Genomic DNA, 25,104 nt, shown 5'->3' with positions numbered 1-25,104 from the left:
CTGCTATATTTGCCAAAATGTGCATAGCACACAATGCATTGCAGCTGTCCTTTCTGCACTTCCATTACTTGTCAGACAAGTGGGTTTGGTATTATTTGTCTGGGCTGCCAAAAGTGGGTGCATTAGTAGTCAAAATTGGTTCTAATAATATGGCGTATTTTAATTTACAAGTTTTTAACTAGACGCTTTTCTCTGACCTAAGCATATAGCACAGTCAGGATGGGTGACGATGTAAAGTGTCTATTATTAGATGCATTATTAGTGTTTTATTAGTAGGCAGTATATAGTATGCAGATTAAAGTACATAATCTTACTGGTTAGACTGCAATACATTTTGAATTTTTTTATTATTTTTTAAATATTGTTTTAAAACATCTTTTAGATTAGGTTTTTAAGTACTCAAGACACCACTAAATTATTATTAAAACTGCATCATGTCTGTTTGTACCTGTCAGTGCTAAGCTTATGCATGCACAGGGCCTAAAAATAATCGACTTACAGGATTCCCCTCCCATTTTCAGAAATGATCTTCAGGCCCTGATGCCATACAGAGGACTGTGATTTTCGTGAAAATATTAAAGCAGTCAGTATACAAGCTGCCTGTCAAGTCGTGTAGATTCTTAGCGTAATAGTCGCTGTCTGTCGCAGATCATGAAAAATGTGCAGCCTGCCGCCTAGGAGATTGCAAATGACAGCTCAAGTTCATTTGCCCGTGTGAAAGAGACACAACTTTCAGATAGATTTGCAATTTCACATGGAAGCCGAGTGTCTGTCTGTCACCGCTAATGACTGCTTCACCGCGGGATACCCCGCACGCATGTGTAAGCGAAGCCGATGTTCCTCTCTGACCTTCATCAGATAGCATCGTCCCGGAGAGATTCAGAGAGTGATGAAGCCGGCCCAGCCTCCAGCACACTTAGCTATGCATGAACCCTCCGCACATTCCAGTGCACTCAGCCTTATCAAATATTTATAGCTGAATTATGTCCCGTCGCGCAGCGCCCAGCCGGGGACGATATTTTTGGTGATTCTTTGTCTGCCGTGGGCTGCTTGTGCTTTCTCTGAAAGGGTTCTCACTTTGGCCTCTTTTTGTTCTTTCAAAGGGAATGAAAAAAATGTGACACGCATGTGTTGTACTATCGTGAATTCGCTCAGGTGTCGTCTGTATTCCAGTGATGTGCTGCAATTATTGCGCTGTTTGTTTGCCAGCACGATTGCAATGAGAGGAAAACTCCCTAATGGCAAGTGACAGATGTGACCCACTTGCGGTTGCTGAAGGATGCTCCTTCCTGTGTCTTTGTTTGTCTGTGTGTGTGTGTGTGTGTGTGTGTGTGTGTGTGTGTGTGTGTGTGTAGGGCGGTGGTAGAGGTCTTGTTTCTGGGTAATGTAATTGCTTGTTGTAGCTTTTAAACAGACTAATCGCTCTCTGTGTCACAAAGAGGCCGTCCAGATGTTTAATCGCATGCTTGTATTAAGAAATCACCAGCGAATCATTGTGTTAAAATCACATCGGCCGCACCTGCAGATCTGTTCAATGCAGGAGAAATGTCAACAGACGTGTCGACTCTTTTCAGCTCGCTTCTGTCTCTTTATATCTTTTGCCTCCAGCTGCATGGAGTTTTTTAGAGCGTGGTGTGCATTTATGTTTTTATTAAATCAACAAAGTGTGGTTTTCCTTTAAGAGACGTGGATAGGATGTGCTGTTGCTATATTTATCTGTCCTAGAAACAGCTCGTATGACGGTTGCCTTGATTCAACTCTTTAAACGCTGAAACGGGAGGTAGACCACAACTACGCAGCTCTGCTGAACGTCTGATAATCACAGGCTGCAGATGCCTGCAGAAGATACTTTTCACATAAATAGACTTAAATTTTTTGTTTGATGTCTAAACAGCCTGAATCTGTTTTATTGTTATATGCGAGTAAAGGTTGCCTTTATTTCCGTAGTGTTAATCGACAGCTAGTCTCTCCCCTGGTGATGCAGGATTAGGTTCAATGAGAGGCAGATGAAGAGAAGGGCACTGGAAACGAAGATCATCTGAGCTTAGATCAGTAACAAACAAAACCATTAAGCCTCTATTCAATTGTTCTTTGTTATCAGAGCAATTTGGGTCCAGCTGTTTACAGTGTTAAGGGGATAAAAACTTTTCCTACTGGTCGTTGTGGTTATAGGTTTGTTTTAGTAGCAGCCAGACATGGGCATGTCTATCTGACCTCTATTGATAGAAATAGAAATCGTAGGTTGCGAAGCCAAAACTTCAGCATGGATAAAGATCACATGCACACGCTGGCATGAGACACAGTGTCGTGTCTGCTTCAGTAGGTTAAACTTAATCAGACACAGCATTTATGATGAAGAATTAGCCCCTTAATTTTCTGTTCCAGATGTAATTAGGAAACAATTGAAAGAAAACTACAAAATCTCAATTGTTTTTGTTTAAACAAGGTTGGCCACACAGAGTCTGTGAGGTGCCTGCCAAAGCACATCTTATCAATAGCCTCAATTTTAATACTAATCTATTACATATTTTTATATTAGCTTGGCTTCTTTGGTGCATGTTGACATTTTTAACAATGATAAAGCATATGAACAAGTAAAATAAAATCAACAAGTAAAACAAAAACGTTTTGAGTAGACTATATCAAAAAAGTAGCCTTCCAGATTATTTTATTTCTTGTGGTAGCCCTTGATCACGAAGGTTGGAGACCCCTGGTCTTAACTATTATAGAGCAGTTTCTTAAAAAATGCTCCATCTTTTTTAAAGGGGGCATTTCATAAGACTTTTTTTAAGATGTAAAATAAATATTTGGTGCCCCCAGAGTACGTATGTGAAGTTTTAGCACAAAATATCATATAGATAAGTTATTATAGCATGTTAAAATTGCCACTTTGTAGGTGTAAGCAAAAATGTGCGGTTTTGGGTGTGTCCTTTTAAATGCAAATGAGCTGATGAAATTAATCATTAATTTCCATAATGGTGGTTTGTTGAAATTGAAACTTAATTGTGCTGTCAATTATTCTCTCTCTCTCTCTCTCTCTCTCTCTCTCTCTCTCTCTCTCTCTCTCTCTCTCTCTCTCTCTCTCTCTCTCTCTCTCTCTCTCTCTCTCGCTCTCTCTCTCTCTTTCTCTCTCTGCCCAAAATGGCAATGCCATGGTTGGATAATACAGATTAAGGGGCAATATTATTAAAATAATATCCCCTTCTGACATCACAAGGGAAGCCAAATTTCAATTACCTATTTTTTCTCATGCAAAACAATAAAATATGCCATGACAGACTTGAAAAACAATATGATGAACATAAATGACTGGGCCTTTATAGCTTGTAAATGGACTAATCAGGGCAATGAATGTACTTCATATGGCTTGCGCATTATAAAACCTGGAATACAGTGGATGACCTCTACAGACTTAGATTTAGCATATGCCATAAATGTACAAGGAAACCAATTGTACATGAACATTCTTCTTCTATACTTTCATTTGTATTTTTGGATACTTCTACTTCTTTAAATTCATAACTTACCTTATTTTGCTTGTAGAATTATAAGAATTAAATTCAGAAGGCAAGAAACTAAAATGACAACTACATAAGCTTATGTCGTGTAGTGTTTAGAATAAAATTAAGATGTTTTTCTCCATGAGGAATTCATTTTGACGGTGGTCATATGCTATCTGTCTCATGACTGTCGTGTCTGTATGAAGCGTGCTTTCCTCAGCGAGCAGATGCATGCCGTTTCACACGCCCAATCTTCAACTGCACTTTCCTTCTGTACTGTGGGGTCTAACCTGTAATGAATCCAATTACCGTCCGCTCAGTCTAGCTCTTGTTTAGTCATACTAGTACCAATTTAGCCGTCTGATTCAATTAAAGTCTCAGGAAAGCCCTCAGACCTAAGGTGAAGCTGTAGATGTTTACTGCCCTGTAAGAGTGTGCTGCCAGAGCTCAAACATAGCTGGAAAAAATGCACTGTTATCTCCATTGTTTGACGTTACATTGTGCGCCGCTATCTCCATTGTTTACATGTGCCAGTCTGTGCAATGGCTAAAATATTGCTGCTAATAACTGTGCTAACAGGGCTTATAACATGACTCTCCCCTTCCTCTATGTGCCATGTTGTTTGCCTACAGGAATGGTAATAAAATTTTTCAGGCTTCTGATTGGCTAACATGGCTTTGCGGTTAGGGTTATATCGCCACCTGTTGGTTTGGCATGCGGTTGATGCCGCATCATAGAGCGTTTTTGTGTGTTCTAGATTTTTTCTTTTTTTTGCTTGTCTGGATGAGATTTTTTTTTAAACGTAGCTGGATAAACAAAATACTATTGTAGATGTGGACTAGACCTTAAGCTGATAACGTTGCTTGCTCACCTTAAACATGCAAACTGTTGTTGTAACTCATAGTCTAGCGACATCCAGCTATATAAATATACTAGGTGTCCTAGGTGTCCTAGGTCTTATGCAATGAAAAAATAAAAAAGCAGTGAAAAATAGTGTTTAGTTGAATTCATATGTAGGTTGGATGAATGAGAAAAGTCATGCATGGCCTTTCTGATCTAATTTCATTTTAGTCATTTTTGTCATTGGCTAATCCATTGTTTCCTTTACTTTCAGACGTTCAAACCTCTGGTGGGAAAGACTGTGCTCGACTCCATCACAGCCGTCGAGTTCTTCTCAGACAGACGCCTTGACTTCCTGACGGATGAAGGAGCCTATCAGCCCTATCAGGTGAAAGTCTTGTGTCATCTAAACATCTCTGGCTGTCTGCTTTATCTTTCTCTCTGCATGTCATTACACATTAGTGTGTTTACTTCAAGCTTAAAGGTGACCCTGTGTGCTACTCCATCCCTCTCACAATCCCTCTACCTTCATCTGCCCATCATAAGGTGTTGAAATAGCCTCTTATATATTTACAGTTCTGTTTTCAAAGCTGGACCTTCAAGTCCATTTAGGTTAAATTAACTCATAATTTAACTCATGGATTATCCATCCTTTCCCCACGTACCTGGACATCCGTAGCTGGTGTCCCCTCGCCAATAGAGTTCCTTCTAGTTTACACTTACATCGGGTGGATGTACTGTATATGCTAGCCAGTAAGCTGCAAGGGTTCGCATTCTTTGGCACTTGAAGCTCAGAGCGCTAATAATGTCAACAAACAGCCTCTTCTATTGTTCTGTGCTAAGCCAGTCTCATAAACAGTTTAATTAATCTGGCTTAGATAAAACACACAGCGACAGAGAGAAAGACAGGGCTCTGAACACAAACACATGTGACAGATGGGAAGAGATGCTCTCCACTGCTGGATTCATATTCATGACATGTATTATCCCCAGTGTTGCGGGCTCACCTCCATCACGCTTGACGGATAATGAAAAGCCATCTGCCAGCAAATTATTGCTTGCTGTCTCTCCCTGAACCTGAACCTTAGGCAGAGCTGGCCGTAGTGTGTGTATGGGACTTCTGATATTTTTGAAGGAAATAATTGATTGGTTGTTTTTGGGACTGCTGCTATGCTGTGGTTGACTGTGTACTCTACATACTGCAATCTTACGCCAGAATGCCTCTGTTTACATTTGCAAATTAATAACTGTGTCCAAAATAGAGAGAGAGAGACATATGCAAGCACTGCTTTTTTAATAATCCATTATAAAAAAAAAATTACAGTAGAGCTGTTCAATTAATCGTTTTTGATTTCAATTTTTGATTCAAAGAATTACAGGATAATCGAGGTGAAACAATTACTGTGCCATTAAAATATACATTTTAATACATGCAGACGTGTGCGCAAGTATTTAGCGATGACGCTGGTAGTGACCAATCAGTGATCTACAGTGTTTTCACATCACGTTAATATCAGCTCAGCTCTCTTGGTACTAAAAAAGTATCAGGTATTATGTACTGTTCCCCCAAAAGTGGGCTGACATGACCCGTGGGGAACTATGCAATATGAAAAGCACCATTAGATAACATTGCCTGGCAATAAAGTTGTGTTTGCTGCTATAGTGGGCTTTATAGAAGATTGCTGTGAATGTTTTGCTGCCTTATTTCAGTCGAGTGTAAACCAATGCAAGCATTGCAGGTAACTTTTAAGAGGAGAAGATTAGTAAATCTAAACTGGTGAATGGGTCAGAGTTAGGCAAGTTACTACAGGTATTTGTGCTATTTATATTTATTGCTTTTTAGAGTATTGAGTTTTTGGCTTGGCAAAATTTAACTAGGCTCTGTTTGAATGAACAGTAAGTGTTAGGCCAGAAATATACTCAATAAAATAAATGGAGTCAGTGTGTTTGCGCAAGTTTATGGTGCTGCAGTCACGAACACAAACACTAACTCTCACACTCGACAGTCGGCACGCCAGTGCACGTTTTGAGGATACAGGCAGGCGTTACGTATCTTTACATGTCTCCTTCCTCAGGGCAACTGTCAATCACAGCCACAGAAACCTCCTCAATGCCAGTACCGCCTCTCACAGGACTCTCACACATTCCAACACACCATCTCATTCTGGAATTGGACAGCGTGCCCTCCCCCTTACAAAGTCCAAAGTTTGACCTCCAAAGTGGTTTGGGAACTCTGTTGTTTGCTTACTAAAGTGCGATGAGGAGACAGCCTGTGCTTGCTCACATCCCGTCCTGGACTCTAGTTCACCGATTTTTTCCACTGCGGTCCGATTCCAGGGATGGGCGGAGGAGGAGCTGGAGGCCAGGAATCTGTTTGGCATAATCCTAACAATTGAGGCTCTGTGTGGGAGGCCAGCGGGTGAGAGAAACTGAAGAAAGGGCTGTTATGATGTATTTCACTGCGGGAGACATCTACATACTTACGACATTATTCTCTGTGCCTTGATGGCCACATTGCTGAGTGGGGATCGGATCTGGACATGCATATGCATTTATTTACCCCTAAGAGTGGGATGGAAGAGAAAGAATTTGACCTCAGTGTGTAACAATGAAGCATACTCATGTTTATGGTCAGAAAAGTTAAGGTGCCTTCACACCGAGATTGGAGGTAATAATGCGCTCTTAGTAGCATAATGCATAATCAAATTTTATGGTGAGGGGGTGGGATTTGTAAAACTTTGTGGGTTATGGATGCAACAACTAATGGATAAAGATCGATAATCAAATTTGTTGTCAACTAATTTCATTATCAGTTGGTTGGTCTGTGACGTCACATGCTCCCGTACCATGCCAGACAACTCGGACACGCACCTACTACATATAGTGCGAACTGTGCACTTATAATAGGGCTGTAGGTATTAATCACGTTTCCCATTAAAAATGCCAGTCTGAAATCGATTTTGAATCAATTCTGTGTTTTATGCACAGCTTGTATGTGTACTATGGTGTTTTGGTACGAAGTCTCGCTAAACAAAAACATTCAAAATATTCTTTATTATCATGAAAATACCTGACACAATTTGAAGAACAGCGATATAAATATCCGTATAGACATTTCCTGGAATAGCGTTTGTAATGCTACTTCTTCTGTGGCACAAAGGGGGTTTATGCACGAGAGCGCCCCCTACCTTTGGGATGTGCCGGGATTTCACCGTAATATAGTTAAAACTCATTCATTGAGAAAATGCGCATTTGCACGATTTATCGTAACAGCCCTAACTTATTATTAAAATCAGGCATGTTTCCTCATACAACACGAGTTGCACGTTCATCAGGCGCTTCTTCTCACCATTTACCATTAAGTTTGTTTTAAAAAACAGCGTTGCCAGGTCCTCTGCCTTTTGGCGGAGTTCTGGATTTGACTACTTTTAAGCTGTTTCTGCAGGTTGATGTTTTTCTGCAGGTTAGAGATGGAAGGATTTGGTTAATTTGTTGTTGTTATTTGGGCTGTGATAGTCATTGGGATGCTTTTGGACAAATTTTCAATGGCCATTGGGCTGGTTTTGTTATGCGGATTTGGCAACCCTGACAGGAAAATAAAGGAAGCAAAAGAGCAATGATCGCTGGCTAATAAAGGTTTTGTTTCATCCTTTAATAAAATTGACTTTGTATTTGTTAAATTGTTGTTGGGTTTTCATAAAAACATTATTGAACCACAAACTAATCTGTTGTATAGTAAGGGGAAAATCAAGGTTTTTGTTATAAAAAGTAACCCTCTATTTTATTTTGTCATGTTGCTCTATGACCTCACCTCTCCGGCACAAACACAGTGCACCCCTCAATGAACCAATTATGCCCCGACTTGCATCTCCCTACTACACTAGTGACGAAACATACATCACATGTGGCACTTCCCCTCCCCCTAACGCTCATACACACACAGTCTATATGCATGTTTGTACACAAGAATACATATTTCTTCCGTAAATGTACTGCTTATATAACAATGGCATCGGTACCACGGCACGTTCCTTTGTGAAAGACACAGTCGGCGCACATGCGTGTTTTATTACCCCAGCAACAAGGTTTTTTCACACACGTCACGTATGTAGTATTGCCATAGCAACAGGAGTGCCCACGACGTTTCTGCATCCCGTTCTGCATTCTCCCACCGAAATGATGCTTAATTGAGTTGATATTTACGGCGCAGTTATAACGCATCGCCATTAATGCTGTAATGGGGGTATTATAGTGTCTTTTTACATGTCATTTCGGCATTTCATTCATTGAGTGCGTCATCTCGGTAAAAAGTAGTCGAAGAGCACTGGAAAGAACATCCTGTCTCCATGTACTCTTGCTGTTTACACCTCTGACTGATGCAAGCATTGTGTCAGCTCCCCACGCTGCCCACTGCCATGGCAACACTCCTCAGCACTTGCAAGCATGTGCCCATCTTTTCATCCAAACAACACATGGTTTTATAACGGACTCGCAGAGGTGTGCATTTGAAATAACATCCTTACCCAATAGTAGTCTGAGCATAAAAAGGTGAGGTTGACTGAGACTTGGTCGACTGATGTAAGGGTGAGGTTGACTTGCATGTTGATATTCAGCCAAGGGCATTTACTGCATCGATAGAAACAGGAATTGAAATGGATTTAGTGTTTCCTTTTCTGAATCCGCATTGAACAGATTTTAAAGAAAGAGGAAGTATAAAACTATAAATGTACCAGCGTCAGTTATACGGTTTGATTTTAATATTTTTGAGAAGAAAATGCAAAGCATATGCAAAGATGTGATGCTAGAATGTTGTGAGTGTTTGTTAGGGTGATTCTGTGTGGTATATTGCGCAGCTGCAAGGAGGTTTCAATGAATGCTTACAGGCCTAGGAAAAAAAATCATCTGTTAAGGAAATAAATAAGTATCATTTATGGCTGTAGCACAGGCACTGCAAAACAAGTTATAATTTGGGTCAGGGGTCTGTCTGACCTCGACACGTGTGCTGTGTGAATCTCCAGAGGACAAGACGACTTTAATGCAGGAGCTAGAGAGGAACAGAGCAGAAACACGTCTGCCCTTTGTGTGCACAAAGAGAGGGAGAGAGAGAAAGAGCGATGCGGCGAGACGAGTAAAGGAAGCAGAGGAATGCTAATAGGAGCACTCAGTCATGTGGAGCGGGAACATAATGGGACTCCATTCATTCTTAATGAACACATTGTTAATTTTACAGACGTACAGTAACAGCCTGAGCCGGCACCTTCATGACAACTGGACATATTGACTTTAATTTGGCACTTTAGGGACAGTTTCTATATAACAGCACATATTAATTTTTAACATGCATTTCTGTATATAGAGCTTATATACAGTCTCTAGTAGAAATGTACTGATATAATGCCCAATAATCTGTGTCGGTAGATAAAGCAATTTTTCACACTATTGGCTGATAGTTTAACAGCCGATAGTCATGGCCAAAAAATATAACAGGAAAATGCAATGAATTTGAGTTCTGCATATAGATAATGTAAAAAAAATACTAGTTTAATGTTCAATATTAGTGGTCATTATATGTATGAAAAAACATTCTGAAAAATTGTATCTTCAGATTATAGTTAATGCAAGTTAAAATAACCACCAAATTATTGTATCAGCATCGGCAGATATCAGCCTGAATAATCGGCTATCGATATCGATAGAAAAAAATTATATTGGTGCATCTCTAGTGACTAAGATGCTGTTTACACCTGGTATTAAAGCAACACTAAAGAGTTATTGCTCTTTGCTCCCCCTACCCCCTACAGGTTAGACGCGTAATTGTTCATTAGCACTGTCATAAATACTGCAGCATAGCTGGCTTTGATTGGATTGTAGGTCTGCCGTAAAGCAAGTTTTTGTAGTTTTCACTCGAACTACAGGACCACTACCCGACGGTTGTAAACTTCTTTAGTGCGGTTTTGGCCGATAGAGGGCTGCAAAGCGAATGTGAAAGTGCCATTCACCCTGTTTTGAGTGGATGAACCACTGAGACTTTTTTGGAAACTTTTTTTTAAGGTAAAAAAAACTCTTTGGTGTTGCTTTAAGATGTGTTATCGGATCACAAGTGAACGGCGCTTAATACAGGTGTAAATGGGGTATAAAACGTTTTCAGCTCATCCAATTTTGAGGGCATTCAGAGGTAGGCCAATACACATTGATACGCATGTGGTCGAATGTGTTCGAACAGCCACAAGAGACCGCCTACTCTCAGCATCTTGATCTAATCTGAGGTATCGAGCACAATGTTTTTCCATTGTACATGGAAATAGGGCTGCACGATTCAAGCTAAAATGTGAATCCCGATTTTTTCCATGGGAATTGAGATCCCGATTCTCTCACCCGATTCTCTTTATTTTAACAAAAACATTTATTATGCACTTAACTAAAAAATGTGCTACAGGACTTTCAGTTATAATAACGTTTCTTAAAAGTCTCTTTTTCTTATTTTAGACCCCTTAAAATTTAGAATAATTTAAAATTTGTTAGCTGTTAAATTGCACCTGTGCTTTTTGTACTATCAAACTGGCCAACCTTAAAACTTTAAAAACACTAACGTTAAACCTTTAAAAGACTAAAAGATCAACATTTTGAGGCATCAGAGAGAAACGCAGACATGTAACAATGTTCCCCTCGTGCGAAAAACCCTTTCTAATGGGGAACGCAAAGAGGCCGTTTCTCAATGTGAAGGCTGCAGCCTCTCTGGAGGTCGCATTTCTAAACTGCGCATCATAAAGACTGTCTAATTTCAGAATATTAACAATTAACGTTATAAAGATGACTAATATTTTTAGTTAATAATAAATTGTTGAAGTATGTTAATGACTTGCGAATGTAATGCTCCGTTAACTCAAATGAACCAGGCTTGATGACGTATACAGCCTGCATGCGACCTCCTGAGGTTGCAGCCTTCCGATTTAGAAACGTCCGGAGCCTGAGGTAAATAATTTCCTTGCCTTTTTTCGAAACCAATGTTGTTGCATCTTCACTTTCTCCGTCGCCACCAGGATTTTCCACAGTGACACTCGTTTATCCTCTCTTTTTTGTGAAAATTGCCGCTCCAGATCCACCAAGTAAACGACTGTGTTTAGGTCTGCCGCCTTGTTATACGTCACGCGAGTGACAGCGGAACGCCGCAAATGAGATGAGAGAGAGGAAAGAAACGATCGGGTCTGATTGGTGAATGAATAGGGTTTGGTTTTACCCTGTATGAGTGTGTGTTAGCAAGTTTGACTGATGTTCTTGGGTTGTTGTAATGTAAATACGTGAACACTTGAACGCAGAAACTAAATACAGGGAAATACTGTAAATGCAAGTGAATCGCCGTCATTTAAAATGAAGATCGCCTATATGTATGAATCGAGATCGTGATTCTTTTTCGATTAATCGTGCAGCCCTACATGGAAACCCACGGTGTTCAGCGCAATGTTTAGGCTTTCATTGATAAAACTTAAAGGGGAAATTTCATGAAAATGTGACTTTTTCCATGTTTAAGTGCTATAATTGGGTCCCCAGTGCATCTATCAACCTAGAAAGTGTGAAAAAAGATCAAGTAACTTAGTTTTGACAGACCATTGTCTAAGCATGTGAAAAATAGGTCATTGAAATTTTGCTCCCCCTGTGATGTCAGAAGGGTATAATACTGCCCCTTAATTTGCAATTCAACCACAACACTGCCATTTAGTGGAGAGATCAGCTCATTTGCATTTAAAAGGACGCACCAAAAATTGCACATTTTTGATCATACCTACAAAGTGGTAATTTTAACATGCTATAATAAATGATCTATATGATATTTTGAGCTAAAACTTCACCAGGGTTCCCACGGGGTCTTAAAAAGCCTTAAAAGCATAGAATTTATTCATTTGGAAATAATACCGTAAAAAGTCTTGAAATTTGATGTCTGGGTCTTAAAAATTGTGCTGTATGGAACTTCTCCTTATTTTATTTTTCCTCGTTTGGGTGACTGTGATTTTCTAGTGATCATGAAGACCTTGATTAGCTTTCTCAGGTCTGTTTGATCAAGGTTGGAGCTAAACTCTGCAGTGCTCCGGCCCTCCGGGGGAAGATTTGGGACCCTGGCCTAAGGTTTATAGTTATTATGCTACAGTTTTGCAACATTAGAAATTTTAAATAATGTGTCTGGAGTATTTGCCTTTTATGTGGTGTTATATGTAATGTAGATTTGAGTATGCAGATGTAAATTACCAATTTTGCTATAATCTCTTGTTTACATTTTGCATGTCATACTAATGGTCATGCAACTTGCATTGTCATTGCAATTAATAAACAAACAAACAGTGTTAAATCTAAAAAACAGCTTATGTTGTGTCCTAACTAGGCATTGTGAAGTAATTTCTCAGTTTAATACAAAAAGTGAAATGCTGAGCAAACAAAATAGGCAATCAAAGCATTGTAGGCATGGTTTACGGCACTAATTTCATCATTTAAGTGTTATATAAAGCACTAGATATATAGCAGCTAACTTCTGTTTTAGAAGGAAGAAAGTTTTCATTGCTTTTATATTCACTTTGTCATCAGTCCCTGTGAAATCCAACCGTCTTCCAATCAGCGTAATCTAATCAGCAGATACAGATGGTTCACGGACACAAATTCTGTGGACCCTCATTAGAAACTACAGTGTCATTTTACAGAGAGCATCCTGTCGTGTATTATTACTGCACCAAACTGCATTAAAGGGTTTTATTTATAATACAATGCTGTGCCTGTTTATACCAGCGAATACGAATGAAACATGTTGCATGGAAAATGCGAACAAGATGTTTCTGAAACAAAATACTTTCTGAGATCCAGACTTCCGTCACTGTGGAGATGTTGCCATCGAGCAGCTGTCTGACAGATAGACGGGTCGAAGAAATGTTTTTGCAGAACATGGAGACAGGCTGGATAAACAACACGAGCACCACGCCCAGCTCTGTTCCCAGGCTCCAGTACGGAGAGAGCGAAAGAGGGGAAGGAAGCTTGTTTTATCTGGGTCAGAGTTTGGATCTGGAAGCACTTTCCTATTCCCCAGCATGCACCGAGCACCACCCTGCGTTCTCAGTGTCTTCCACCGCAGCGCCATGTGGAAAATCCTGGAACATATTGCTGTTAAAGTGATGGATGGCAGCCCGGTGTGGAACGGGGTGGGGGGATGGAAAGAAAAGTGCATCTGCTCTGTCCTTCATAAGGGGGTGTGTGCTGAAGAGGAGGAGATGAGGTTACAGCTATAGTCCTGCTTAAAGGTGCTCGACTGTAGGAATGAGCTCATAGCTTTCCACATTGTCCTTATATGCCACAATCTGCCTAGCATTCCCTTTAAACATGCTTTCCCATTTGGAAACATTTGCTGGACCGACATGGAAAAATAGTTAGAATTGCTTTTTTTGCTCATTGTGTTGAGAATTCTGTGCTAACAAATTAAGTGTTCTTGGACCTCACCAGCAGAGAAGTGCCCAATAAGGCTGATAAATAAATCACGACTGCTGTAAGCCTTTCACTTTAAAATAGAAACTGGAATGAAGGCACGCTTGTGTAATGCGATGGTTGTCGCTAGGGAGAGGGATACGGCCATTTATTACCCCCGGGTTTATACAGGCTACTGACATGCAACATATCAACATCTTTTTAAGACCATCGCATATTACTATTACATACTGTACACAATGACAGATCTTCTGATCTGATCTGAACTGTTACATGTTCAATTTAAAGGAATATTGCACTTTCATAAAAAAGAAATTCTGATAATGTACTCACATATCATGTCATCTAAGTTGTTTATGTCTTTCTTTGTTCAATCGAGAATCAATAAAAAAAATCAGGATTTTTCTCCATGTAGTGGACTTTAGTGGTTTGCAGTTTCAATGCGGCTATAAAGTGCTCTAAATGATCACAAATGAGGCATAAGGGTTTTATCAAGCGAAACGATAGACATTTTCACAAAAAAGTACTTTTTAACCACAACTTTTTGTCTTGCACTAGCCTTGTGATGCGCCAGCGCGACCTTACGTACCGCGTAATCACGCCGAAAGGTTATGCATGACATATGCGAAACTTCCACTCCATCGTTTACAAGTGTGAAGAAAGAGGACTGTGAACTTTCGACATGATTATGCTGGAGCGCAAGTAAATTTTTATTATTATTTTTACAAAATTAACGATCATTTTGCTAGATAAGACACTTATGGCTCATTTTGGATCGTTTAGAGCCCTTTGAAGCTGCACTGAAACTGTAAACTGTTAGGGTCCACTATAGTCCACTATATGGAGAAAAATCCTAGAATGCTTTCTTCACAAAACGTCATTTTTTTCGACAGAAGAAAGAAAGACATAAACATCTTATATGACATGGGGGGTAAATAAATTATCTGGATTTTTTTAATAAAAGTTGAGTAATTGTTTAAAGAAGTCATGTCAGGGAAAACTAGATTTTTTGTTGTTTTACTATTTGGATAAACGCTAAAGTTGTACTGTAGTTCTTGGCAGAACGTTTTTTGAAATGTAGCCGCAAAAACTCCACATATAGAAATCGTTTTACTAAAATTCTGAGTATGTGCAAATATTAACTACTAAGTATTCAGCCACTTGCCCTGCTCTCCTAAACGATACGCTGATACACAGAGCCAATCATAGCAGAGGATATTTGCATATGAAAGTCTTAAAGGTACAGTAGCAAATCAGCCCATTTCATCGATCCGACTTTCGTCATTAGGCTGCTATTGTTTTGATCAAAGCAGGAAGTAAAGCGATCTCTTAACACTGGAACCCATCGTAATGTTAAGTCTGTGTTTTTGTAACCCTGCTGCGTGCATCAGAGGGTTTTTAAGAAGGCAGATGAATGTGAGTGGTCACGCAATTGGCGTCTTTCCTGGTTGCGCTCACACTGTCCTTCCGCGCCTGAGCCCAAGTGAACCGCGCTCCAGTCCACCTCTGCAAGCCAGCAAGGGCGCAATTAACCAAACCGCGCCTGGTACAGAGCGATCACACTAGTCAACCAACCAGGCTTTGGGGGTCAAACACAGCAGAACGCGGTTTGTTTTGGATCGTGTGAGTGCGCCCTAAGGGAGCGCGCATGGAAAATGGACATAACAAACTAAGTATGACTTTGTAGGAACTCTTACAAAAACTTTTTTAATAATAGACTATTATGTGACCCTCGACCACAAAACCATAATTTTTTTAAATTGAGATTTATTCATCATCTAAAAGCTATATAATTGAGCTTCTATTCATGTAAGGTTTGTTAGAAAAGGACAATATTTGGCCAAGATACAACTATTTAAAAATCTGTAATCTAAGGGAGCAAAAAAATCTAATTATTAAGAAAATCACCTTTAAAGTTGTCAAATTAAAGTTCTTAGCAACACATATTACTAATGATAAGTAAATTGTAATATAATTACGTTAGTAAATTTATTTATTTATTAATATATTCATCGTACATGATCTTTACTTAATATCCTAATGATTATTAGCATTGGCTGTTGGCTATTGCTACGAATTACTTGCAACTTAATGACTTATTTTTGTTGTCCAGGGTCACATACTGTATATGATATATGGCCCTACATTGCAAAGCATGGGAGAGAAAGCCGTGCCCTCATTCGTCCAAACGTACCACAGCAGCATGTGCTTGTGTTTGCGGAATGTCCTGTGTGTGTGTGTGTTAGCAGCGGGAAATTTCCAGAGCTCAGTTCATGTCTCTATCAAACCTGCTGTGTGGTTGTGTAAATAACTGGAGCTCTTGTCAGACCCTCCCACCCTCTCTCTACTCCTCATCACCATCAACAATTAATGGAAGTGCTGGGCGGATATCCCTCTCACCCCACCAGACCCTGACTTAAACACACTGTTGGGCTCCTGTGTAGAGGAAATGTTACGTTGCCGTGCGTGTTGAGGTGTGAGAGCTTTCCTGCACTTCTCTTTGTGGCTCAGTTGCTTGTTTCTCAGTGTTTGGACACTTTTTTTGGCCATTCTCAGATTGATGCTTTGAGACATGATGTCATGTCTGTAGTTTATATATCGAAAAATACGACCAATCTCTTTGTGCCGTCTAAACCCTCTTTCTCACAGCACATGTCTGCTACATGCAAATGTTTGTTTGTGTTTACTGCTAAATTCAAAGATGATAGGAAAGGCCACATCTGAACATGGCCGTGATTTTTACCTCCAGCCCACCGACCACATAGTAAAACATCTTTGTTATTATGGGAATTATATGCTGATGTTTTCTTGTCTGTTTGTTTGTTTTTAGGATGAGGTGGACAGTTTGAGTCCTGTTCTCAGGGACTGCCCACAGCTTCACGAAGAAGTCAAAGCCTGGGTCAAAGACCAGAAGGTTCAGGAAATTTTTATGCAAGGTAAGACGGTCAAATTTCATTAATAACTGAATTAAACGAATGCTGTATTACAGAAGAGATGTGTTGTGCCGTGTGACAAACACGCATTCGGGCGTGGCTTCATTCTGGTTTATAAACAACCCACTTTTCTCTATACAGTAAAATGTTGTCCCTCCCAACATTTACAGACTGCTTGCTGTACCTGGCTAATTCGGGCAGTGGGTGTTGTGGTGGTCTTGGCAAAAGGTCTTGTTTACGAAGTCCATAACAAAATTCCAGGCCCACAATTAGTTGAACTTGGCAGCTGTCAAGAGAAGACAGAATGGAAAGTATCTGAAAGCCAAAGGTTTGGTAGGGAAACAGAGCGCAGCTAGAAAAAAATAAAAGTTGTGTGGTTTTGTGCAGATGGTTTGTTTGCTTCAGCATACAGTACTTGTTCAGTACAGCGAGTAGATAATGGGAATGACCTGCCCTGCATTAATGGGATACAGTCAGTCTGGACACCTTCCAATGTGAAATACAGCTTACACAATGATCTGTCAGTCCCTTATCAAGTGAATAGTTGGCTAAAATGCGATAATTTATGTCAAACCATGAGGTAACTCAACGCTTCTTTTGAGCTATAAAGGACAGCTCATTTTGTCAAAAATGTGTTGCATCAGGTTCAACGTCAGTGACCCCAAACATTAATGGTTTTTGAAGTTGAACGTTCCAAGTTTGTATACCAAATTTGAAGAGCAGTGTTTTGTGTTTTAATTAGTGCTGTTAAAAGATTTATTGCATACAAAATAAAAGTTTGTGTTTGCATAATATATTTGTGTGTGTGTTGTGTAATTATTATGTATGTATAAATACATAAATTTAAGAAAATTGTTCTATTATTTGTAAATTTTTTAAATAAATTATAAGTATAGTTATAAATATATAACTATATATATATATATATATATATATATATATATATATATATATGTATATATGTGTGTGTGTGTGTATGTATGTATGTATGTATGTATATATATATATATATATATATATATATATATATATATATATATATATATATATATATATATATACACGTTTGTGTATACACACAGATATATATATATATATATATATATATATATATATATATATATATATACAAACATACATAGATGTAGATATAGATAGTTATATTGATTTTGGGTATATTTTATTAAAAATATATACATGCATTTGTATGTATTTATATATAACTACGCACACAAACATATTATGCAAAAACGTACTTTTGTTTTGTATGCGATTAATCGCAATGAATGTTTTGACAGCCCTAATATTAATTCATGTGCACCGTTGAAAGCATTGCTCTTTCCTGTTACCCCAAGGTCCGTATTCATTGAATGGCTACCGTGTACGAGTTTACAGGCAGGATTCAGCCACCCAGTGGTTTACGGGCATCATCACCCACCACGATCTTTTCAGTCGCACTATGGTTGTCATGAATGACCAGGTATGACCATAAAACGTTTTTGTTCTGATAATCTTCTGAGTAGCATGCAATAACTAACCAATCAGATAATTGCAAAGTGTTGTGAGGAACAGTATTGAATTAGTGATGTCATCTTTATAATTGCTTTAAAACACACACCAACTTTGTGTTGTAGGTACTAGAGCCTCAGAACGTTGACCCATCCATGGTACAGATGACCTTTCTAGACGATGTGGTGCATTCTTTACTGAAAGGAGAGAACATCGGTATCACATCACGACGCAGGTCGCGCTCCAGCCAGAACAGCAACACTGCCCATGTGAGTGGATGTCACACAATCGCAAACATATCTCACCATGCTGTATGTGCTTCTGTCGCTATACGATCCACGCACCTGGCTTTCTGGATCGACGTTGTGTTTGTATTTGTGTCGCGTGCATGTCTGTATGAGTTTGCGTCTGTGTCTCTCGCTGGACGTCTGCCGTCTGTGTCTGTAGCTAGCTTTGAAGTAAAGTTCCTATGTGCTTTTTTGACAATCGTTTAAAGAAACCTAGAGCCTTGTAGAAGAAACATATGATTGCTCCCTTCATCATTAACCAGACTTCTCTGTTCCACCTTGTTTTTGTTTTGTTTGTTTTCTTTCTTCTCTGTTTCCCTGTTTTAAACATTAATTGGGGATATGCAAGCAGACCACAGGAGGGAGACCAAGCGGCTCTACAGGAAACACTCAGGTACCGGGCCGCACCCCTCTCCATAGATCTAGAGCTGCTTTATATACACAGTATATACATATACACTGCAAAAAGTTACTTTCTTACTTAGTATTTTTGTCTTGTTTTTAGTACAAATATTTAAAAGTCCTTAAATCTAGATGTATTTTCTTTATGAGCAAATTGGATCAAGAAAATAAGTCCAGTTTTTAGACAATTTTATTTTGCTTAAAACAAGCAATGGGGTCATTTTTCTTTAATTTCTTTAATTTTTCATAAATGTATGTTTATAAAAATATTCTTAACCCATTGGCAGATTTTTTTGCTTGTTTTAAGCAGAAATGTACTTATATTTGATATTTTTTGTCTTATTTTTTTAGGTCAATTTGCTCATAAAAAAATAGGTAACACTTTATTTCGATAGTCCACTTTAGACATTTTACTAATTATAAGTAACTTTGCAACTACTTATCAACTACCAATCTTTAGTGAATTAGTAGACTGTCTGCTTAATATCTACTAACACTTTATTGTTATGATATCTCAACAGACATTCAACTGTCTATTAGTGTCTTTGCAGGTGCATGTCAACTTATTCCACTAACCCAAACCTCTTCCCTAACCCCAACCCTTACAGTCTACTAATACACTAATGACAGTTAGTTGACGTATAGTTGCAAATTATTGAAAGTTAGTTGACATGTAGTTGCAAAGTTATTTATAGTTAGTAGAATGTCTAAAGTGGACTATCAAAATAAAGTGTAACCAAAAAATATAGATATATAAATATTTTTAGATATTTGTACTAAAAACTAGACAAAATACCAAGTAAGAAAGTCATTTTTTGCAGTGTATATATTAGAGCTTTCAATAGATTAATCGCAAGTAATCGCATACAAAATAAAAGTTTGTTTTAGCATAATATGTATGTTTCTTAAATATATACATGCATATTTGTGTGTGTATATATATATATGTATATATTTAAGAAACATTTCCATGTGTACAGGTATATATACTTATTTTTATATATTTTATTATATATATTTATATAGTACAGGTTTATATATATATATATATATATAAGATTTATATATAAATAAACTTTTTCATAAATTTATGCTTGTATTGTACTTGTTTTTATATACTGTATAAAAATTACACACAGCACACACATATAAATTATGCAAGCACAAACTTTTATTTTGTATGTGTATAATCAAGATTAATCGTTTGACAGCCCTAATATATACATATATTTATCACCTGCATATCCCTGTGTATTTATTATAGCTGTCTCTATAGAATGCCTGTCCCGATATATCACCAGTGCTTCTTCTCCAATAAATACTTATCCCGATTCACACGCTCTGCTTGCATGTATTAAAGGGTTTGGGATGAAAGTCTTCTTTGAACTGCTTGAGGGTTTGAAAGTCTTTTTAACAGCCATAGGAACTCTTCTTTCAAGCCTAGCTCTGTGACCACATGTTTTACAGACGTGTGTAGTGCAGTCGTTGCTGGCAAGGAAGTGTTTTTTGCCTTGGTATTGGTGGTGGTGGTAGTGGTTTTCAACGCTTCCTTACACTCTATAGCCAAGTGGAATCCTTTTCGAGCCCTCTCATGCTTGTGATTGCTGTTTGTGTATGCGCTGGTGATTTGCAGGGTCATTACACACGCGCCCAGGCTAACAGCCCCAGACCCGTCATGAATTCATCCGGCTCCACCCCGAAACAGGCCTCTCAGCAGCAGCAGCAGCAATCCCAGCATGCTCAGCCGCTGGTATCCCAGCAACATCAGTCGCCGCTGCAGCAGTCCTCACCAGGTCAACAGCGAGGCTCACGATCTTCGCGAAGAAAAGGCTCCGACAGCAGTATTCCAGATGATGAGAGGATCAAAGATGAAAAAACTGACAGTGGAGGTAAAGGTAAAACACAGATTCAAATCATTAGAAAGATCACAGCGCTGCAGTGATGATCGGGCAGATGTCATGAGTCAGGGACAAATGTAACAGGGGGTGGTAAAAATGCCATTTTGTTAGTCACTTAGATTCTGATTGAATATTAAACATCAAAAATTTTCAAAGAGTTTTTTCTTTTGTTGTGGCCAACGTTTATTTATCGTGCTTTTTCCAATGTTTTTAAATATCCCCATAATGGGTGGATTGTAATACTCTTATATATGACTACTGCTTTCAGTATTGTGTTCTAGCATTTCTTAGTGAAATATATGATGATGATATTTGTTAGAGCACAACTGATTTATCGGTTTGCTGATTTAATCGGTCGATATGAGCCTGTTGCAGATACATCTGTATCGGTGTATATATGTCACAGACATGCAGCCGATATGAATGTTTTTTACGGAACACATATAAATGCTTGTAAATGTTATTGTTTGTCCAGCAGAGCACTCTCCATTGTTTGCTACTGGCGATGCAGGTCACTTGTTGTGGTGACACCAGCCAAATCTTTAACTTCAGTCAGTGGGTCTCTTGTTCAGGCAGCAACAGAAAGCAGTCAAGCGTTGTCTTCACAACGTTTACATCTGGTATTGAGACACGTTTCGGTCGATCGGATTATAAGTGGACGAAAGAGACACATTCATGTTTACACTTGGGGCCAGATTTACTAAACTGGGCAGATTAGCGCGAGATCGCAATTCCAAAAAAGCGCCGATGGGAGTGGTGATATCAGCAGGTTTTTTTGATCTAAAAAGTTGCAAATTAAATAACACCGGCGCAACAGCCGATTTCCATATAAATAAGCAGAGCTGAAAACGTGCGGGTGATCTACTAATGCCTGATGCGCTTGAGTTCAGCCCCACGAACATCACAGCAGAAAATGTGGGTTGTTAAATACAAAGCCATTATACCTGTACACTGAAAAGAACTGGAGTACAAAAAAAATGAAATTAAGGTTTACAAGAAGTTTTTAAACAGCTGCTATTGTGTTACTTGTAGTGACATGGCTGTGCAAACAATATTTTTGTAAAATATGTTCTTCGCATTCCAAAAATGCTCTGCCTTTTACGATGCTCTCTCTAATCTGTGCCAAGCCTTCTTCTATCAGCTGCAATTCCACCCATTTCAAGCGCAAGATTTAAGATATGTTTTATTTTGCCTTAAATAACGGTGCAAATACAAACATCACAGACCCATACCTTAGTAAATCGCATTGCATGAATGGTTTAAATAATCTCTTCCCATTAATTTTGCTTCTAAAAGGGAAACTCCTAGAAATGCATAAGCAATAAGGTCAGTCGCAAAAATAACTAGACCAAACCTTTTCAGTAAATCACAACAGTCATTATTTAATTCCAAAATTATGGTTTACACAAGCGCTAGCTGTTAGTTAATCTGGCCCTGGGTGTTGTTAAAACGCGAGAGGGAGAAATGACACCTTCAAACTGACGCGCACTTATATATTTGTTTGCTTTTGTACTCTTATGTATGACTACTCTCTTCAATATTGTGTTTTAGCCGTTCTCAGTGAAATATATGGTGATGGTATTTGTAGCACATAGCAGGAAGATAGCTTATGGGTGTGTAATAGTCTTTGAGCTTTAAAGGAAGAATGGAAAAATCTTACAGTGTAAGTTCAAAACATGGATTTTTGGTGGTAAGTTTCATATGCTTAGTTTTTCACAAAAAATGCTCTAAGGACTCAAAGGTCTTCGATTCAGTCGTATATGGGTTCTGATGTGAAATGGAAGCACAATTGCGCCTTAGCACTCAATGGAATTTAAACATAATGAATATTGTCTCGATTGATTGGATTTCCGCTGTTATGGCTTTCATGTTATATCATGGCTGATGTTTTGCTGGTGGTATAAATTTAAGTCGAGAAGTTCTTGGCTAAATGGTCGCCTGGTAAAGATAATTTGGATTCTTCTCTCATAATTCTTGCAGTACAGTGTTTGTCAGGGTGTTGGGTGTTTGAGAGATGAGGGGAGTGCTGCCACCGCAGTGAAATGGACGTTTTAAGTGTTCATAAATTCAACCAAGCTTCCATCCGTCAAACTTCTAATGCAGCTCTTAAGATTCAATCAGCTTTTAACCCAAGTACAAAATGACATCATCCTGATCTGTGCTTGAATAATCAATTGGATTGAGTTTCTTAAGCACTCACTGGTGAGACATTTTACGTCTGTCTTTTTAAGCTTTGAAAGCGCCTGACATTGTGCATCCCTCTGTCCTTCTAGATTCTTTGAAAAACAAAAGCAAGCATATAAACAAGCGGAGGAAAGCAGACGAAGAGGACAAGAAGGGTGGTCTTAAGCGGCTCAAAACAGAGGCGTCCGACCTGTCTGAGAGCAGCGACTCGGACTCCAACAAGCGCAGCGTGGACTCCTCCTCTGAGCACAGTTCCGAAATTGAGCTTAAATGCAAGAGCACTTTGAAAGCTCCAGACGATGAGGAGAAATCCCTGGGATCCAAGTCAGCGGATGAGTTGAGTGTTATCAACAGGCTATCTCCGTGGGATGAGATGCAGGTGACGGACAAAAGCGGAAAGCCTGTGGACGTGGCTCAACTGGCGGACGGTGAGCGGACTGGGGAAAGGCGATCTCCGCTCCCTGCTCCGGCCTCTTCCTGCACACAGAACCAGGGGTCAGGGCTGGCAGAGGTCCAAAGCTGCATTGTTGAAATGAGGAGCACTGTGAAAACTGTCCCAAAGGACCATTACGGTCCAGGGACGCCACGGACACACACGCCCAAATGTGTGATTGATATCACAGAGGATGGCAACACGCAACCCAGTTCCAGGGAGAGCTTAGACGCTGTATCGGCACTACTGGTGTCTCAGAAAAGTGATGTATACGTCCCTGAGTCTAGACATTTGGTGCTAAACGTCTCTGAGTGCAGGAGGCCGGAAGGTGTGCAGCAGCAAAACGCCCGCAGCATAGGCAGCAAAATTGAATTCGCCCACTCAGAGGTCATAAGACCAGTGACACCAGTGAGTGAGTCAGCGGCTCTAGGCGAGAGAGGGAAGCTCCAGCAGCCGTACACATCTATGGTTATTAAAAATGCCTTGTTAACAGAAGACATCAGAAAACCTCAGAAACTTAGTCCCTCCCCTGACTTACCCAAACCCAAGTCTAACTCGTCCCCAGACATCCCCAAGCCCAAGTGCAATCCTTCACCTGACATCACACGGTCAAAATCTCACAGCATTCTTGAGTCCTCCAAACCCAAACCAAATATATCCCCTGAGGTGTCCAAACATAAACCGCGTCACCCTGAACACCTTCTTGCAACAGGCCGCTCTGCACTCAAACCCGAACAGGACATACCTCGCTCTTGTTTTAAGCCTGTGCCGGCCCGTGGGATGCTGTCCGAATCCACTAAAAGCCCACTTGTCGTAGACAAAAACGAGCATTTTACGGTTTACAGAGACCCTGCCTTGGTTCGTCCAGAATCTGAGAACAACCACATGGCCTACCTTCACCCACACCTACATTCCCTTCACAGTTCCTCTCACTCCACATGTCTCACGCCCAGCTCACACCACCTCCTCCCCTCTTCTTCCATTAGTCATTCAGTACACCACCCACACCTGCTACCCTCTGTGCTGCCCAGTATTCCTCCATCCTCCCTCCTGAGCAGTCATCCCAGGCTGGACTCTGCCGGCCTTGGACACCTGACCCTGGCCCACCACCATCCCCACCACCAGCAGCAGCAGTACCTCCAACAGCAGCTGGCCCAGACGCATGGAGGAGCCTCTTACAACCAGCTCGGAATCTACCCCATCATCTGGCAATATCCCAACGGTACCCACTCCTACCCACCTGGAATCAAGTGGGTTCATCCGGAAAATGCTGTTAATTCAGACTCCAGCCTTCGGAGGGTATGTATTTGCCTGTCTGTTATTGTCCCTGTCCCAGTTTAAAGGGGCCATGGCACAAGACTTTAAGATTTTAAATAAAGCTTTGGTGTCCCCAGAGTACATATGTGAAGTTTTAGCTCAAAATACCATATAAATATTTTTTTATAGCATGTTAAAATTGACACTTTGTAGGTGTTTGCAAAAATGTGCTGTTTTGGTTGTGTCCTTTAAAATGCAAATGAGCTGATGAAGTGCAAACACTGATCACAATGATGGTGGTTTGTTGCAATTGAAACTCAATTGTGCTGTGAATAATTTTCTCTCTTTCTCTTTTTCTCTGCACTAAATGGCAGTGCTGTGATTGGATAGTGCAGATTAAGG

The 25,104-nt window shown here is 39.6% G+C and overlaps 1 protein-coding gene across 6 annotated transcripts in view; it reads left to right on the top strand.

The window, feature by feature from the left end:
- jmjd1cb (jumonji domain containing 1Cb) overlaps nt 1–25,104 on the top strand; it is a 143,876-nt gene that overhangs the window by 88,806 nt on the left and 29,966 nt on the right. For 2 of the 6 annotated variants that reach the window (XM_065253655.2, XM_065257790.2), the window contains 7 exons: nt 4,615–4,728; nt 16,630–16,735; nt 18,088–18,212; nt 18,367–18,510; nt 18,878–18,922; nt 20,564–20,825; nt 23,102–24,744. In XM_065253655.2, coding sequence (XP_065109727.1) covers nt 4,615–4,728; nt 16,630–16,735; nt 18,088–18,212; nt 18,367–18,510; nt 18,878–18,922; nt 20,564–20,825; nt 23,102–24,744 — 2,439 coding nt within the window. The remainder of the gene's footprint in view (nt 1–4,614; nt 4,729–16,629; nt 16,736–18,087; nt 18,213–18,366; nt 18,511–18,877; nt 18,923–20,563; nt 20,826–23,101; nt 24,745–25,104) is intronic. The other 4 variants (XM_065253656.2, XM_065253657.2, XM_065253660.2 and 1 more) reach the window with 4 other exon arrangements.

Source organism: Paramisgurnus dabryanus, chromosome 1 (assembly GCF_030506205.2).
Source record: "Paramisgurnus dabryanus chromosome 1, PD_genome_1.1, whole genome shotgun sequence".
In the NCBI taxonomy this organism is placed as follows: domain Eukaryota; kingdom Metazoa; phylum Chordata; class Actinopteri; order Cypriniformes; family Cobitidae; genus Paramisgurnus; species Paramisgurnus dabryanus.
This window is presented reverse-complemented; position numbering and strand designations above follow the sequence as displayed.